This window comes from Microcaecilia unicolor, chromosome 8, assembly GCF_901765095.1.
Source record: "Microcaecilia unicolor chromosome 8, aMicUni1.1, whole genome shotgun sequence".
In the NCBI taxonomy this organism is placed as follows: Eukaryota; Metazoa; Chordata; class Amphibia; order Gymnophiona; family Siphonopidae; genus Microcaecilia; species Microcaecilia unicolor.
This window is the reverse complement of record NC_044038.1, coordinates 144,124,793-144,143,473: the sequence shown is the minus strand read 5'-3', so window position 1 is coordinate 144,143,473 and position 18,681 is coordinate 144,124,793. Positions and strand designations below refer to the sequence as shown.

The following is an 18,681-nucleotide window of genomic DNA, read 5'->3' as shown; positions in this document are numbered from 1 at the left end:
TGCCTCCGAGTGAGTCTTCCGCTCTCAAATTATCCCCAGTGATTTCTAGGTTACTGAAGCCACATTCCCAGTGGTCCCACAGTTTCCAGAAAGCATTCACAGACCCAACACACAAACCACCAGGATTCTTTATCAGTCCAGACAGGCAGAGGCAACACACTAAATTGTTTATTGTCTTAAAAAGTTGAACAATGAACATTCAATTAGCAAACAATAACAGGTAACTCAAATATGGATCAATTATAAAACTATCTAAACATTTGTTTACTTTCTAAAAAGTACCTGGAAAGATCAGGAAATATGCTGCTCACAGATTATCAAATATAACTGATCACAGGGCCTTAGCAGAGAGATCTGTCTCTCTCTTCTCCCAGGCTAAGACTGGGGGAAAAGCCAGTACAATGCAAATCAGATCCCAGAACAACAAGTTTCAAAAATATACTGCTTCTTACTTCCTGTTTGTGTTAAACTAAAAGAGAACATTCATTTTTTTTTTCTGCAACAGCTTACAACAGAAAATACCAGCTTCTGGCCAATAGAAGAAATATACTTCAAGAATTAGTTAATACAAGGGCCCTTTTACAAAGGCAAATAGGCACCTATGCACATCAAATTGATACTACCGCCCGACTACTGTGTGCCCCAGGTGGTAATTCCATTTTTGGCGTGCGCTCAAAACACATGGCAGAAAATATTTTCTATTTTCCACCACATGGTGCTTACCCGGTGGTAATCGGCAGTTGACACATGCTGGATTCTTACCACCCAGTTAGCATATGAGACCTTACCAGTAAGTCAATGGCCAAAAATGGATCTGCACTGGTTTTAATTTTGCCACATGTCCATTTTCTGGCACATTAAAAAATGACTTTTTTCCAGGCACGCTGAGAAAATGGACCAGCGGGCATACAAAACACGAGCCTATACCAGTGCAGCCCACTTTTGGGCATGCCTTAATAAAAGGGCCCCACAGTTTTACAGGCTTGTTTTGTCACAGAGATCTATTAATCAAATCCATTGTTATTGTTCATCAGCTGATTTGAGTAAAAGTGTGCAAGCACTTATTATGGAATGCCTAAATTACCATAATTCAATGTTCTCTGCATTTCCCAAAGAAATTAGTGAAGAGAATTCAAATGATGCAAAATACAGCAATTAGGCTGTTGGCAGGATTCCAATGCCCTGTGACCATGATTCCCAACAATATATTGGGTTCTGATAGAAGCTGGAGTTGATTTTAAGATCATTCCTTTGATGTTTCACCTACAAAAATGGGTACTTTCATTTTCATTTTGCTATATATTTTCTGTTTAGCCTTTCAAGATCTTCTCCTTCCAAAGAGCTCCTCAAGGGTCTCAGATAGATCACAAGCTAGGTTCATTTGTATAAGAGATTGTGCTTTCTTATTTATTGCTCCTATTTATTAGAATTCTCTCCTTGTGAAGGTGTGGGTTCAGGATGATTACCTTTCGTTCAGAACATTAAAAGGACTAATTATATAGAACAATGACTTAAATAACCTACAAAGAAGGGTCCACAAGTAGATGAACAAGAAGAATAAAGCCATCCAACCAGAGCCCAGCTGCATGTACAACTGCATCAGAAACAGAACTGTAATGTCTTATTCCATTTCCATACTTTTTCTTGTCATTACTGCTTCCTTCAATTTTGTTCTCAAAGACCCTTGATTTATAAGAACATGGGGTCTGCTTAAACCAAGCCCAGAACCCTGGCCACTTAGCTATACTGCTACCAGAACTGAATATCAGTCAGCATTCACATAACTTCTAGGTTAGTAGCTGCCCCTGGATATTCAATGCTGGTGCACAGACATGGTCCAACATGGGCTTAAATCTGCTTGAGAATATCAGCGGCTTTAAAACCACTGCTGTGGACTGAACATTTGACAGTATATATTTAATTTTTGAGCTGAAGAGGCATCAAAGTTATAACTCAAAATAATCTGATGAGACAGGATTTACTGACAAAAAAATATTGTTAGTTTTCAGTTTCAATTAATTTTTCCTGAATTTCCAATGCTTTTGCAGTTGGTTTCAAATAATTGTTTTCATAGGAACTTTAAATGCTTATTAAATTAATTTAACATGCACTATCTGATGAATGGAGAACTACAACATTGATTAGTGTGCATAAATCAATTTACCGTGCACCATAAACACAAAACAAATTCACACCAAAGACTGCTGTGGCTGACTACATCCAAAATGGACCATGTATGTGATCTCTAAGTGTTCACCTATTTCTTAACATTGGTGTAGAAAAACTCAATAAAGAGAAAGCAATGACAAATTCTCTTTCATGCATATGAGTCTACTAGAGTCAAAAAGAGCTCATGCTAAACATACAAATCATGGTACCTATTTAAAGAGGAGCATCAGTGTTACTGCAAATAAACGTCTGCTCACCTCAGTTGTAGGGTCTTCCTGATCCACTGGATTACAAAGCGTTTGAGAGTGAGGGTTGATTCCAAGGTTTGCCTCAACAGTTTCATTGCGAGGAGGAAAATTCGGCAATAAGGGTCGAAGAAATTTAAATTCGCTACCACCCGATTCCGTTGTTAAACACACTTCATAACGGTAAGACTGAGAAAGAGTACCAGTTCCGTTTACATCTATTAAATTTTTCGGCATATTGCTATCATCATAGAAGTTCCCAGTGGCTGAAGCATATTTCTCTTGAGATCTTCGTGTTTTAATTATCTTGAAAACGATAAACACCACCATAGAAACAAGAAAAATAAATGAAATGAAAACTAATGCAATCACTAAATACACAGTTAGTTTACTATCCTTTCCTTCTTCGCTATGTAAATCCGAGAATTGCAAGTATGGTTCTGAAAATCCGTCAACCAGAAGTACATTTAATATTGTAGTGGTGGAGAAAGATGGTTTCCCATTGTCTCGTACAAAGATAACAAGTTTTTGCTTCATGTTGTCTCGTTCCGTTATTGGTCTGCTGGTCCTTATTTCTCCGTTATGTTCAACTATATTAAATAGACTGGGATCTGTGGATTTTTGTAGCTGGTAAGAGAGCCAGGCGTTCTGACCCGAATCTCCATCTACCGCCACCACCTTAGTGACCAGATAGTCAGCAAGCGCTGATCTGGGTACCAGGTCACTAGAAAGAGAAGCGCCGTCCTGTACAGGATATAGAATGATGGGGGGATTGTCATTCTCATCAATTATTTGGAACTGAAGGGTTGCATTACTGCTTAATGAAGGGGAGCCTCCATCTGTAGCTCTCACAACTGTCCTGAAGTCTCGAATCTTCTCATAATCTAAGGATTGTAGAGCATACATATTTCCATTTGCTGGATTGATGGAAACATAAGAAGCCACAGAAATCTCACCTACTTCATCGGGCAATAAGGAATATGTAATTTTGGCGTTTTGCTCATAGTCTATATCAACAGCATTTAAAGTGCCAACCAATAACGATGGATTGTTGTTTTCATTAACATAGATGGTGTATGAATTCTGGCTAAAGAGAGGAGGGTTGTCATTAACATCTGATACTTGCACCCTGACTGTTTCCTGACTAGTTAGACTTGGAGATCCGCAATCCATTGCAATGATGGTTATGTTGTACTCTGATACTTTCTCTCGGTCTAAAGGAATTTCCGTGACGAGAGAATAATAATTTTTGAAACTTGATTTTAAGGAGAAAGGTGTGATGCCTTCGATTGAACAAATAATTTTTCCGTTTTCTTTAGAGTCTCGATCTTTTGCATTTAGAACAGCGACCACTGTACCTGGCAAAGAATCTTCTGGAATTGGACTAACAATTGATGTGATTATCAACTCAGGTGAATTGTCATTAATATCCAGAATCTCAACAATGACTTTAGAATGAGCAGATAATCCTCCCCCATCTGTTGCTTGAATGTTTATTTCATGTATTCTTGTTTCTTCAAAATCAATGGAACCCTGGACAGTTATTTCACCAGTGGATTGATTTAATTTAAAAAGCTTCACAACTTTTTCAGATACCTGATTGAATGAATAGGTTATTTCTCCATATGAGCCCTGGTCCTTATCAGTGGCTGTAACTTTGCAGACCCAAGAATTCTGAGCACTGTTTTCCTTTAACCCAACCTTATACACTAATTGGCTAAACTGAGGAAAATTATCATTGGCATCCAGAACCAAAATCTTTATATCAGCAGTGCCGGATTTCGGGGGTAGGCCGCCATCTATAGCAGTGAGTACTACGTTGATTTCATGTTGTTCCTCGCGATCTAATTGCTTCTCCAACACCAGCTCTGCGTATTTGCTGCCATCGCTCCCACTGTGGACATCCAGTCGGAAATACTCATTCGGACTAATTGTGTAATTTTGGACACTGTTCACACCTATGTCTGAATCCTGCGCGCTTTCCAAAATGAAGGGAGTCCTTGGTGGCGACAACTCATGAATTTTTAAAACCAGCCTTTTCTTCAGAAATATGGGAGGATTGTCATTGATATCCTGTATCTGTACTTCAGCTCGGTAAAAGTGAACTGGATTTTCCAGGCGAAATTCAAAGTATAGCAAACAGGGAACAATCTGTCCACACAACATTTCACGGTCTATTCTTTCCTCTATTACTACATCACCAGAATGAATGTTCAGCTGAAAATACTGTGCGCTACCCTCAGACGTTATTCGAGCCTTGCGAATACCAAGTTTTCTATTATCCAATCCTAGATCGTTTGCAATGTTACCTACAAAGGACCCGATCTCCATTTCTTCTGATATAGAATACTGAAGCGTTTCACATACTGCATCTCTCATGCAAAGAAAAATAAGCAAAGCCACAACTTGCCTTTGTAGAGTGGAGTTCGCCATCTTGTGCGCCATTCTTTAATGCCAGACGACCAGGCAGGCCTTGCAAATATTCCCAGTAACGGCTCAGAGGAACAGAAAGTATACTTTCAGTATAAAATTGTTTTAGATTGAATGCAATGACTTAAGAAAGGGTTTTATAAATGTACGTTTCATCCAGTTATGTGTTTGGAAGCTCTACTCCTATCGTGTCTCTTTTGTTAGTGTACAATTTGCATGAAAGGAAAGTCATAGCTATTTCAACACCAACTTGTCCAATACTGCCACCTGGTGTCTCATCTAACAGCTGCAGAACAATTCGTGAAACAATTTTTTAAATTTCACTAACATTTCTATTAGTGTATTCGAGTTAGCAGTACAAAAATGTACATCTATATCTATAGTTATGGAATTAATATCGAACATAATAGATTTAAAATTTGATAGGAAAATGAAAAGCATTCAATTATACATTTCTTTTAAACATATTTACTTTTTCTTTATATAGAGAAATTGTAATGCAAATTGTTTATGTTCTCAATAGACTGCAGGTCTGATTAAAAAAAAAGCTGTCATGAGAGCCAGGTGTTCTGGACTGAATCTCCATCTACTTCCACAACATTTTCAAGCTAAGAATTTATTATTTCTGTGGTGGGGAGAGTTATTATTTCCATGATCAAAACTGCACAGGAAAGGACTTACTGGGTTTTCACATTTGAGAATCCAGAAATATTTCTAAGTTGGCAAGAAGTTAATTTAAAAAAAAAAACACCAGTAAGACAGCAGTAAGTATGCACCTATCTGGTGGTTTACTTTTATAATGCTGTGATTCCATGACCTGGAACCAATAGATTGCAGTTTGGGTGACCACCCAGTGAAGGAATATGCTAAATGTTTCAAATAGTTTGCAGGCGACAGTGCAGCCCATGGGCATACACTTGCTTAGGTAGAATGCCCTGTTAAAAGAGAAACCCAGTCATGGGAAACAGCCAGGGTGAAAGACAAGCAGGCAAAATTCAGATTCCCTATCCACCTTGGCCATGAAGCATGGAAACAGCAGCCATCATGAGACTTCATGCTCCATCAAAAGAGGTATACTGTACTGAGGTCTTGTATGGAATGGAGTTCTTGATTGAGAGACAAAAATGGTGTGACAGGTTGTGAATAAGCTGAATTTGTCAGTTTCCATCTTGGCTCCACTGTCATGGGGAAGAGATAAATGCAGGTGAAGGGAGGATCAACCAAGGGTATGGCCATCTCCAAAGCCAACTCCACATCCACTTTCTTCACTACAATGTGTGATTAACAAAAGCAATGTAGAGAGGCATGAAACCTTATCGCCAATGGTATGGGATTAGAGAAAGGAATAACAAAACTAGTTGTGAAGCCATCAAAGAGCAATTGTGCTTGTACAGCAGCATAACCAAGGCACTATCAGTTCAATACAGGTGGGAGTGGGGACCCTGAGATACAAGTTATTGCCTGAAGAAGTGGTTTTATGGTAGTCTTTCTAGAGTACCATGTTGCTGAGTAGAGAGTGGAGGTGGTGTTACAGCAATGTCTGAAAATGCACTTGATAAGGGAACACAGCTCCTTATTGTAATGCTAGCATACATCTCAGGGAACAGAATGAAGCCTCCCACCCACACCTCTAGAGGCTGCCATCTTGGAAAATAAGTAAAATAATAACATAGTATATGATGGTATATAAAATCCTGCATGGTCCATCTAATCTGCACAATAAGGTGGCCAGAGCCACACCCTTCACTCTGTGCAGGTCACACTCAATCATATTGAAATACTGGCACCACAAATAGGGTAGTTTTATAATTTTGGTTGCAGCATAGTCACCTTCATTTCCAATACTTGATTAAACCAGCAATCCAACAATTTTGCAAACTGACAACATTTTACCCTCTATCAACCTTAAGATGTCTCCCCTCCCATTCTGAGATACACTCATAGCATCATAGCATGGGATATGAATGCAACACAAAAAATGCACACTTCTTCTTGATCTGTCCCTACTATTCTTGTGCCATAGACCATAGTAGAAGGCTGCTCAGCACTGGTCCTATTTTCCAATTGTCAGAGTTGCTATCAAAGACCAAAATTATAAATCTACCCTATTTGTGGTGCCAGCTTTTGATCATCATCCAAAACCATCTTGCCATAATTGAGACACAGACAATAAAAGTCTTCCCTTGTTTTTTTACCAGATTTGGGACACAGATTGTAGAAGTCCATTGAGTACTGGCCTTACATACCTTCTACCAGAATTGCTGTCTAAACACCAACAAGTTTTGCTTATATTCCATCCTTTTGCATTTAAGCATCCTTTGTGTTTATCTCATGCATTTTTTAATTTGGTTACCATTTTTTACCACCTCCCCGGAGAGCATTCCAGACATCAACCATCCTCTCTGTGAAAAACGACTTCCTGATGTTACTCCTAAATCTACCACCCTGTAATCTCAAATCATGTCCTCTAGTTCTACCACTTCCCAGTCTCTGGAAAAAATTTGTATGTATATTGATACCTTTCAAGTATTTAAATGTCTATATCATATCTCCCCTATTCCTCCTTTCCTATTCATATTCACGTCCTCAAGTGTCTTTTCATATGTCTTTTGTCATAAACCCTATACCATTTTTGTCACTTTCTCTGGATTGCTTCAAGTTTTGTTTTATGTTCTTAGCTAGATACAGCCTTCAAAACTGAACTCAGTACTCCAAATGGGGTCTCACCAACAGCTTGTATGGGGCATTAACACCTCCTTTCTTCAGCAGGTTGTGCCTATCTCTATTCAGCTCAGCATCCTTCCAGCTTCAGCCACCACCTTGTCACATTGTTTCACCACCTTGAGATCCTCAGACACTATCACCCCAAGTCTCTCTCCTGAACTGTGCTTATCAGTTTCTCACACTCTATCTCATACATCTCCTTTTGATTTCTAAGTGCATCATTCTGCATTTTGTCCAGTGTGATCATTAGTCATGCTATGTTTCTGGTTGAAGAGGTTTATGTAGGGTTGTTGGGGTAGGCCTTTTTGAAGAGGTTGGTCTTTAGCGTTTTCCTGAAGTTCAGGTGGTCATGGATTGTTTTCACAGCTTTTGGGAGGCCATGCCATACTTGTGCACTTATGTAGGAGAAGCCGGATGCGTAAGTTGTTTTGTATTTCAGTCCTTCGCAATTTGGGTAGTGTAGGTTTAAGTATGACCTTGATGATCCGACTCTGTTTCTTGTTGGTAGATCTATAAGGTCTATCATGTATCCTGGGACTACGCCATATATAATTTTGTGGACTAAAATGCAGATTTTGAGGATGATCCATTCTTTTATTGGGATCCAATGCAGCTTTTCTCCAAGGGGTTTGGCATTTTCGAAGCGAGTTTTGCTGAATATCAACCTGGCTGCTGTATTTTGGGTGGTCTGGAGTTTTTTTGTGTTGTTCTTTGCATCCCGCATAGATGCCATTGCAGTAATCTGCATGACTTAGGACCATTGATTGTATTAGGTTTCGAGAGGTTTCCCTTGGGAAGAAAGGTTTTAATCGTTTGAGCTTCCACATTGAATAGAGCATTTTCTTTATTACAGAGTTTACTTGGTTCTCGAGAGTAAGGTTGCGGTCGAGTGTGACTCGGAGTATTTTTAAACTGTCTGAGATAGGGAGGGTGTGTCTTGGGGTGTTTATGGTCGTGGGTTTGTACTTGCTGTGTTGAGAGAAGAGAATGAGGCGTGTGCTTCTTCAGTGTTCAGTTTCAGTTGGAATGAGTTTGCCCAAGAGTCCATGATGTTCAGGCCATCGTTGATTTTATTGGTTATTTCTGTCAGATCGTGTCTGAAGGGGATGTAGATTGTGACATCATCTGCGTAAATGGGTTGAGACCTCGATTAGACAAGGACTGTGCCAGTGGGTTCATCATCATGTTGAAGAGTATTGGTGATAATGGTGATCCTTGAGGTACTGCACCGACTGCTTTCCACGGTGGTGATATGTTAGAGTTTGATTTTACTTGATAAGCTTTCTAACCACCAGAACCTTTGATACAGTTAAGTACATTTCCTTCAATCCCGAAGTGGTGAAGTAGTCTTAGTAGTATGTTGTGGTTCACCACGTCGAATGCACTCGACATGTCAAACTGGAGGAGGAGTATACTTTTACCTATGGCTATCTCCTGCTTGAATTTGGCCAGGAGGGTGACTAGGACAGTTTCGGTACTGTGGTGGGGGTGAAATCCTGATTGTGAATTATGTAATATTGAGAACTTGTCCAGATATTCCGTAAGCTGTTTGGTCACCAAACTCTCCATCATTTTTACTACTAATGGGATAGACGTAACTGGGCGGTAGTTGGTGAGATCGTTTGTGCTTTTCTTGGCGTCTTTTGGTATTGGGGTGAGTAGGATGTAGCCATATTCCTCAGGGAAGAGACCTTGTTGTAGCATGAAGTTTAGGTGGGATGTGAAGTCTGCTATGAAGCGGTCAGGGGCAGATTTTAGTAAGTGACTGGGACATGTATCCAGTTTGCAGTGGGTCTTGGCGAACTTGTGAGTCGCTTGTGTAACTGATTCGGTGTTGAGGAGATTGAATGTTGTCCAAATTCGGTCAACTGGGTATCCATCAGAGGTTCGGTCCAGATTGGTGAAGAAGTTTTCGATGTAAGTGTTGTGATGAGGAAGTGTGCTGCGTAATTTTATTATTTTTTCATTAAAGTAGTTAGCAAGTTTGTCTGCAGGTGGGATGTCTGTGTTGGTTGTGGTGATAGGGGTGGTGTCTAGTAGCTTATTTAAGAGTTGGAATAGTTTCTTCATATCTTTGTAATCTGGTCCTAATTTGGTTTTGTAGTATGACCTTTTGGTTTGTTTTATTGCGTATTTGTATTTTCTGTGTATTTGTTTCCATGCGTTGAGTGAATGTTCATCTTTCATTTTTCTCCATGTTCGTTCAAGTTTCCTGGATTGAGTTTTGAGTTTTTTTTTAGTTCGTCATTAAACCATGGTGTAGTATTCTGTGTTTTAGATATTCTTGTTTTCAAGGGTGCTATATCATTTAGTACGCTGCCACATCTGTCATCCCAGCGGTTGAGATAAAGTATGGAATTAGTTGGTGTTGGCCATTCGTTATCGTATATCTGTTACCAGAATATTTGTGGTTCTATTTGCCCTCTTGTAGTGTAAGTTGTGTGTTCTGGTGTGCGGTTTATGCCCTTCTTCTGCCAGTTTAAAGTTAGGTTCATTTTGTAATGGTTGGTCCAAGGTGTTGCTGTCTATTTAATGTCTGTTATTAATAGGTTATGATATGTGGACAGTTTATGTGATAGGAGGTCCAATGTGTGTCCCTTGATATGGGTGGCTTGTATGTGAGGCCATTTGAGATCCCAGGACTGTAGGAAGTCTTTACATTCACGCACTTTAGTGGAATTGGGGTCTTCTAGGTGAAGGTTAATGTTGCCTAGTATTAGTGTGTTGGAGTTGTTTACACAATTGTTTGATATGAAGTCCGTGAAGATGGGCTGGCTTTCGTTCCAATTGCCAGGTGGTCTGTAGAACAAGACACAATTCAGGTGATCGACCATGGAATTGTTATGTTTTCTAAATGAGGCAATTTCTAGTTGGGGTGTTATGGAGTCGGCAATGGTTTCGGTGGTGAATTGTTCTCAGTAGATTAGTGCTATGCCTCCGCCTCTCTATTCTAGTCTGGTTTGATGAGTGATTTTGTAACCTGGAGGGCACAGTTCGAGGATTATGGGGTCCTTTTGGTTGTGGATCCAAGTTTCATTGATAAAGATGAGATCGAGGTTTTCTGAGGTGATCCAGTCTGATATTGTTGTTGTTTTGTTAATTACGGACCTAGCATTGATTTAGCCCACCTGGATATTTTGGTATGGGGTTGCTAGGTTTGGTGTTATATGGATTTTTGTTCGTTGTCGTTCCATGGGTGGTGTGTGTTCGCTTTGGTCATTCCTCCCATTTTGTTGGTGATGGCCATGTTTAAATAATCTTCCTTTAGTGTGGTGAGTGTCAGTTTGGTGGAGTGTAGAATGTTTGATCAGTCTTTGGTGATTTTGTAGGATGGGTATGAAGTAATGTTCTGTTAGTGGAATGGATATTGCTAGGTGGATCAGTGAGAGGGAATAAATTACCAGAAGTATTTTGATTGTGTTCATTTTGGTGCCAGTTTAGGATCTATCAACTGCTCGGGAGTGATGTCTTGGGCACAGAACACTGTAATTCTAGATGTTGTTCTGCTGGTTGGAGGCAGGGAGGCTCCGTTAAAGGGGTCATGGGATCGCCAAACTATTCTTTATTTTGATGGCCGCCACTGTTTTATGCATTGATCAGAAGTTGTAATCCATGCTTTGGTTAGCTTCTTTCAGCTTGAATCACTGTCCTTCCGTATCTCCTCTACCTACTTATCCTGACACCTTTTTCTTCAGTTCTCCTCCATTTTACTGGTCAGCATGTTTGAAATATGCCAGTTGATAGTCAAAGCCTTTTTTGCCTTCTTAAATCGCTTACCACTGCCTAAGTGGGGATATTCAACATTACTTAACCGGACAATGCCATTGAATATCCCCACAGACCATCCAACAAAAAAGTGGGCAGGTCAGGGTCAGTGGTGGGAGCAGTATTCAGGAAGAGCCGGAGGTTATGCAGGTGCTGGAAATATTCAGTGCTGGCATCCACAATTAAAGACAGCTCCAAAGCTATCCTAATTTCACCTGCTTAGCTAAGAGAGCCCTGGCTCTGAATATCGGCCAGGACCCATATAATTATCGTTGGCCCTGAAAGCCTCCCTTATCCCCTTCCCAGCCTCCCAAAGAGATTGTGAGGAGCAAACAATAAATGTTGAAATAATTGGGAAAAAAAACTATAATCCGCCACCAGTGGTAGTAAAGCAAGGCATTTTGTGGGCTGTAGTAATTGAAGGCCAAGGGATGGCTGCAATCATTCCACTTTTTTCCCAGTGTAGTCAAGCGCCAACCCCCCCCCCCCCCCCTTTGGCCTTCAGTTGCACATCATGGCATCATTGGAACAGAAACTCCCGCCTTCCTAACCCTCAGTTAAATAAAAAAAAACTTGCAAAACAGTAGGGGAGGCCAGGATGTTTATTTATTTATTTATTTATTTATTTATTGCATTTGTATCCCACATTTTCCCACCTTTTTGCGGGTTCAGTGTGGCTTACAATACATTATGAATAATGGAAATACAATTTGTTACAATTCAGGTTATGGATTACATTGTGAAGAGTTAAACGAGTCAAAATCAAATTCGTTAAGGAGTAAATCAATTGAAAGAACATTGAGACATTGGAAGGAGACAACAGGAAATTAAGGGGCGTTATATGAAGCAAATGGTACACATTTTTCTGTGAGTAAATGTTTGGGTGTAGTGAGATTAGGGTTAAGAATTCATAAGTAGATGTATTGATGTATAACTGAACAGTGAGTGTGAGCTTTATGTGTTGTGGTTTCTTCCGTAGATTTTATCAAAAAGATGTGTCTTTAGTGATTTACGGAAGTTGGTTTGTTCGTGGATCGTTTTCAGGTTCCGCGGTAGTTAATTCCAGTACTGCGTGCTCATGTAGGTAAAGGTTGATGCGTGTAGCGTCTTGTATTTCAGGCCCTTGCAATTAAGGAAGTGGAGGTTGAGGAAGGTTCGGGATGATCTCTTGGCATTTCTGGGTGGTAAGTCGATTAATTCAGACATGTAGGCTGGGGCTTCGCCGTGAATAATTTTGTGGACTAATGTTCATACTTTGAACGTGATTCGTTCCTTGAGTGGAAGCCAGTGTAACTTCTCTCGTAAGGGTTTTGCACTTTCATATTTTGGTATTCCAAAGATGAGTCTGGCTGCTGTATTCTGGGCTGTTTGCAGTTTCCTCAAGATTTGCTCTTTGCATCCGGCGTACAGTGAGTTGCAGTAATCCAGGTGGCTGAGTACGAGGGATTGTACTAGGCTGCGGAAGACGGATCTCGGGAAGAATGGTCTTATTCTTTTCAGTTTCCACATGCAGTAGAACATCTTTTTGGTTGTGTTGTTTGCATGGGTTTTGAGTGTTAGGTGTCGGTCGATAGTAACTCCAAGGATTTTTAATGTTTCTGAGATTGGAAGGCTTAGGTTAGGTGTATTTATTGCAGTGAATTCGTTCATGTTGTATTGGGAGGTGAGTATCAGGCATTGGGTTTTTTCTGCATTTAGTTTCAAACAAAATGCATCTGCCCAGGTGTTCATGATGCGTAGACTTTGGTTGATTTCATTGAATATTTCTTTGATGTCTTGTTTGAAAGGGATGTATATTGTTACATCATCGGCATAGATATATGGGTTGAGGTTATGGTTTGATAGGAGTTTTGCCAACGGGGTCATCATTAGGTTGAAGATGGTTGGTGAGAGAGGTGATCCTTGTGGTACCCCACATTCTGGTGTCCATGCGGCAGACGTGGCTGAATTTGATGTGACTTGGTATGAACGTTGGGTTAGGAACCCCTTGAACCAGTTTAGGACATTTCCTCCTATGCCAAAGTATTCAAGTATGTGTAGTAGGATTCCGTGGTCTACCATGTCGAAGGCACTAGACATGTCAAATTGTAGGAGGAGTATGTTGTTGCCGGTTGCAATCATTTGTTTGAATTTAGTCATGAGGGTAATTAATACTGTTTCCGTGCTGTGGTTCGATCGGAATCCTGATTGGGCATCGTGTAGTATTGAGTATTTGTTTAGATAGTTTGTGAGTTGTTTAGTTACAATTCCTTCGGTTATTTTGGTTATTAGTGGTATGGATGCTACTGGTCTGTAGTTGGTTATTTCCCTCGCGCTTTTCTTTGTGTCTTTGGGTATGGGGGGGTGAGTAAAATCTTTCCTTTTTCTTTTGGGAAAAGTCCGTTTTGTAGCATGAAGTTTACGTGGTTTGTTAGGTCTATTGTGAATTGTTGAGGAGCTGATTTCATGAGGTTATTTGGGCATATGTCTAGTTTGCAGTGGGATTTGGCATATCTTCTAAGTGTTTCAGAGATGAGGTCTTCTGATAGTAGTTCAAATTCGGTCCAGGTTCTGTCTGCTGGATATATTCCGTCTTCTTGGTCTAGACAATCTAGGAGTGTGGCGTATTCAGTAGGGCTGGTAGGTATTTGGAGTCTTAATTTTATTATTTTCTCCTTGAAGTATTTCGCAAGGCTGTCCACGTCTGGTGTATCTTTGCTGTTGTTTGTGACTGGTGTGGTGTCTAATAGTTTGTTCACGAGGTAGAAGAGTTTGTGTGTGTCTTTGTAGTTTGGTCCTATCATTGTCTTGTAGTGTAGTCTTTTAGTTTGTTTTATGGTATATTTGTATTTCCTCCGGAGTAGTTTCCAGGCATTCAGTGTTTGTTCATCTCTTTTTTTGTTCCATGCACGTTCTAGTTTCCTGACTTGTGTTTTAAGCTTTTTCAGGTCTTCGGTGAACCATGGGTTAGATTTTTTTCTGCGTGATGTTCTGGTTTGGATTGGGGCGATTTTGTCTAATGTTGTTGTGCATAAATCGTCCCATTCTTGGAGGAATTAGATGGTGTCGGCATTGGTTGGCCATTCGTTCTGGTAGATCTGTTGCCAAAATGTTGTGGGGTCTTTTTTTCCTCTCGTGGTGTATGTTGTTCGCTCATGTTTATTGGTTGTGTTTATGTGTGTTTTATGCCAGTTGAGAGAGACATTTGCTTTATAGTGGTCCGACCATGGTGTGGGTGTCCATCTTGTATTGGTGATTGTGATAGTTGAGTCCGGGTCGAATTTGTGTGTTATGATGTCCAGTGTATGTCCTTTTTCATGCGTTGGTTGCGTGTAGGGTGCATGTAGATCCCAGAGTTTTAGGAATTCTTTGCATTCTCGTGTGCCTGTTGAGGTGTCATCTTCAAGGTGTAGGTTGATGTCTCCTAATATAAGGATGTTTGTGGCAGATACACATGTGTTCGAGATGAAGTCCATGAGTTGTGTTTGGGAGTCTTGCCATTTTCCTGGTGGTCTGTAGAATAGGATTGCATTGAGGTGTCCTATTAGGTTTGGGTGATTAATTCTTGTCGATGCAATTTCAAGTTGTGGTGAGGTAGATTCACCCGTGGTTGTGATGGCGAATTCGGGTTTGTAAATTATGGCTATTCCGCCCCCTCTTTTTCCACTCCTTGTCCAGTGGGTGATTTTGTATTCTGGTGGGCATGCTTCTAAGATGGCAGGGTCTGTAGGGCAGTGGAACCAGGTTTTTGTAATGAATAGAAGGTCTAAGTCGTCTGTGGTGATCCAGTCTAGTATATCTACTGAATTCCTTGCTGCTGATCTTGCATTGATGTATCCTATTTGGATTGAGCAATATGATTCTGTGGGGGGGTTCGATGTGTTTATATTTATTAGTTGCCTGTGTCTTCGGTGGTTGAGTTTGTTGTTGTTGTTTTCCTCTTTTTGTTGGTGGTGTTCCTGTTCGGAGATTTTTCCTCTTGGTTGGTTGTTGTGTCGTTGGTTTGGCGAGTTATTGGTAGGTTGTGCGTATGATTGGTGTGTTGTGGGTGAGTTATTATAGATGTTCTTTGGGGTGGGCATAGTGTGTATGTGAGTGTTGTTTGATTTGTGATTTATGGTGCTGTTGTTATCTGGGTTACCGGTTGTGTTTGTGTGTGAGAGTAGGGTGAGACAATAAATGGTTAGGAGTGTTTTGCTGATATTCATATCTGTGCTTGGTCCCTGTGGCAATATTCAGTTGGTTAGCATTCAAGTAGGTAAAGCATAATCAGCTGGTTAGCATTCAAGTAGGTAGAGCATGGTAAAAAAAAAAAAAACAAACCTGCTGTTTAAAGCAAGCAGTGCAGAGTATAAGCTTTTGAGTCGACCTGGACACAATAAAGCCTTCTATGTAAAGCAGCAATGCAAAGTACAAACTTTTAAATCGATCTGAGAGCAAATTAGTAGATACAGCCTTCTATTTAAAGCAAGCAGTGCAAAGTGTAGTTCTTAGACCGGGTTGAAAGCAATTGGATTAAAGCCTTCTATTTAAAGCAAGCAGTGCAGGGTATAAACTTTTAACCGAGCTGAAAGCAGTTAAAGCCTTCTGTTTAAGCAGGCAATGCATGGTATGAACTATTGAATCGAGCAACACAGAGTAGAACTCTTAGATATAGCTGAAAGCAATTAACGCCTTATATGTGTGGCAAACAGTGCAAAATGTAAGTTTTTAAATCAGGCTAAGAGCAGATGAAGCCTTCTATTTAAAGCAAGCAGTGCAGAATATCTGCTATTAGATCAAGTTGGAGACAATTAAGTTAGATTAAAGCATCTATTTAAAACAGGCAGTGCAGAATATCAGCTATTAGATCAGGTTGAAGACAATTAAGTTAGATTAAAGCGTCTATTAAAGCAAGCAGTGCAGAGTATAGCTTTTAGATCGCGCTGAGAGCAATTAGAGCTTTATCTGTAAGCAAGCAATGCAGGGTTTAAACTTTAAATCTAGCTAAAAGCAGTAAATGCAGATTAATCAGAGCAAACTGTTATTTTGGCTATTTTGGAGTTCACCGTGGGAGCGAGCAGGTTCTTAGCTGAATTCTATGTTAGTCCCCGATGTCGGCCATGAGGTGGTCTCCGGTATGTTCAGGCGGGTGGGTGCCAGTCGGCAGTGGCGGATGGTGAACGTGACGTGTGCCTTGATGGTTGACCGGCAGCCGTGCCTGGCCAGTTGTGACGGGGATGAGCTCGGGGGGTGAGAAGCCGTCCACGAGGGGTTCTCCGGTAAGCTCTGGAGGCCTGGTGTTGTTCGTCCATGGCGGAGGCTGGTCACGTGGTGGTCGGTTGCTGGGCATTCGGCGGTGGAGGAAGCTCAGCGCTGTGTTCTTTTGTCGCCGCCGTTCGGAGCGATGTCAGGGGCGAGCAGAGAATTCCCACCTTTAGTAGGTCTTGCGGAATTCAGCTAGTTAGTTCCTCGCTTTGTCTTCGAGCCTGCTCTTTGTCGGATCCAGCTCGGCTCCAGTCCGGTTCGGGATGTGGATGCGTCGTGGCCACGAGGCAGGCAATCACCGTTGCGATCAGCCTGTCGCGGTTCTGCGGTTTACTTGTTACTTTCGGGTCAGCTCCGGACCATTCCAGTCCGGTTGGAGATAGCGCAGCGCGACTAGGTAGGCCCAGTCTTCCGGACCTCAGGTAGACCACCGCGATCAGTTTCCACTCGCTCTTCTGTTCAGGATTGCAGCGAGATCCTCGCGGTGTTGTGGTCTCCTGTCGGTTGCGGGTAATTCCGATCCGTTCCAGATCGGTTGGAGACGGCTTAGTACGGTCCAAGTAAGTCCACTCTTCCGGACCTCAGGAGCTCCTTACCTGTCGGCCATCTGTAAATCACTTAGAAGGGTTAGGGTTAGGGTTAGTATTGCTGAATGCTGAGTCTGACTTCTTGAGGTAACTTTCCAGCTCAGTATTTTGCCTTCATATCTGTTGTGTCATGTGTTTTTCATGTGTGATCACGGTGCAGTATTCTGCTAGCGTGTAGTATTTGCAGCCCTTTTTGTTTGGGGTTTATTTTTTTCACTAGGTTGTGTACTGGTGTTTTGGAGCCCAGTGTAATTATAGTGCTGCCTCTCCACGCATAAGGTTGTAGCTCATCCTGTCCTTGGAATTAGTGCTTTTATAGTTTGGTAAGGTTCTGAGTGTGTTTTTGCACAAGTTTGTGCATAGTGTTTTGCAGTAGAGCGATTGTGTGTTGGCCTTACTGAGGTGGCACCAAAACATCAGAAAGGGTGTAGAGCCTAAATATGACACACTACCTCTTGAAGGATCTACATATGATCATTGATAAAAGGAGCTCATTGTTAACACTATCCACCCTAAAAGGGTGTTTTGTGCTCTACATGAGAATTGTGATATTATGATCCCTTGTTTCAAATTGTTGACGGTCTGCATTTTCCTTATGGGTAGTATATTGGTGTAATAGGGTCTGCCCAGTGTACTATTTATGGTACAGTAAGGTTCTGAGTGTGTTTTTGCACAAAGTTGTGCATAGTGTTTTGCAGTTGAGCGATTGTGGTTAGTATATACTTTGAGCAACCACTTTAGTCTTTGTCCGGGTTTGTTCTCTGTCTGTATGCGAAGCCTCAGCTTTTGTGGGTTCCCCAGTCGGTGTGTGGAACGGCTGTGGCTTCAGACCCATGGCCTGTTCTTCCTGGTTACTCTGTTTGCTGTGCTGCCTGCCCAAGACCCTTGGCCTGTTATTCCTGGTTTGCTGTCTTTACCCTGAACCCTGCCTTGCCTACTACTACTACTACTACTACTTAGCATTTCTATAGCGCTGCCAGGGTTACGCAGTGCTGTACAAGTTTAAACATGGGGAAGGACAGTCCCTGCTCAAGAGAGCTTACAATCTAAAGGTAAAAACTATGTAGTCAGTGTAGGTATCAGGAATGGGAAGGTGGTTAGGCACCAAAAGCAAGGGAGAAGAGATGGGCCTTGAGTAAGGACTTGAAAATGGGCAGGGAGGGCGCATGGCGTATGGGCTCAGGAAGTCTGTTCCAGGCATAAGGTGATGCGAGGCAGAAGGGGCGGAGTCTGGAGTTAGCGGTGGTGGAGAAGGGTACATAAAGGAGTGATTTGTCCTGAGAGCGGAGGTTACGGGTGGGAACATATGGGGAGAGGAGGGTAGAGAGGTAATGGGGGGCTGCAGATTGAGTGCACTTGAAGGTCAATAGGAGAAGCTTGAACTGTATACGGTAGCGGATCGGGAGCCAGTGAAGCGACTTGAGGAGAGGGGTGATATGAGAGTATTGGTTCACGTGGTAGATAAGACGTGCGGCGGAATTTTGGATTGAAGGGGGGATAGGTGGCTAAGCGGGAGGCCAGCGAGGAGAAGGTTG

General features: G+C 41.4%; 1 protein-coding gene and 1 pseudogene across 1 annotated transcript in view; both read right to left on the bottom strand.

The window, feature by feature from the left end:
* LOC115476707 (protocadherin gamma-A12-like) overlaps positions 1–5,017 on the bottom strand; it is an 89,481-nt gene extending 84,464 nt beyond the window's left edge. The window contains exon 1 of the mRNA XM_030213241.1: positions 2,427–5,017. Within this exon, the coding sequence (XP_030069101.1) occupies positions 2,427–4,859 (2,433 nt within the window). The 5' untranslated portion in view covers positions 4,860–5,017. The remainder of the gene's footprint in view (positions 1–2,426) is intronic.
* Positions 1–18,681, bottom strand: part of LOC115476834 — a 557,863-nt pseudogene that overhangs the window by 485,018 nt on the left and 54,164 nt on the right.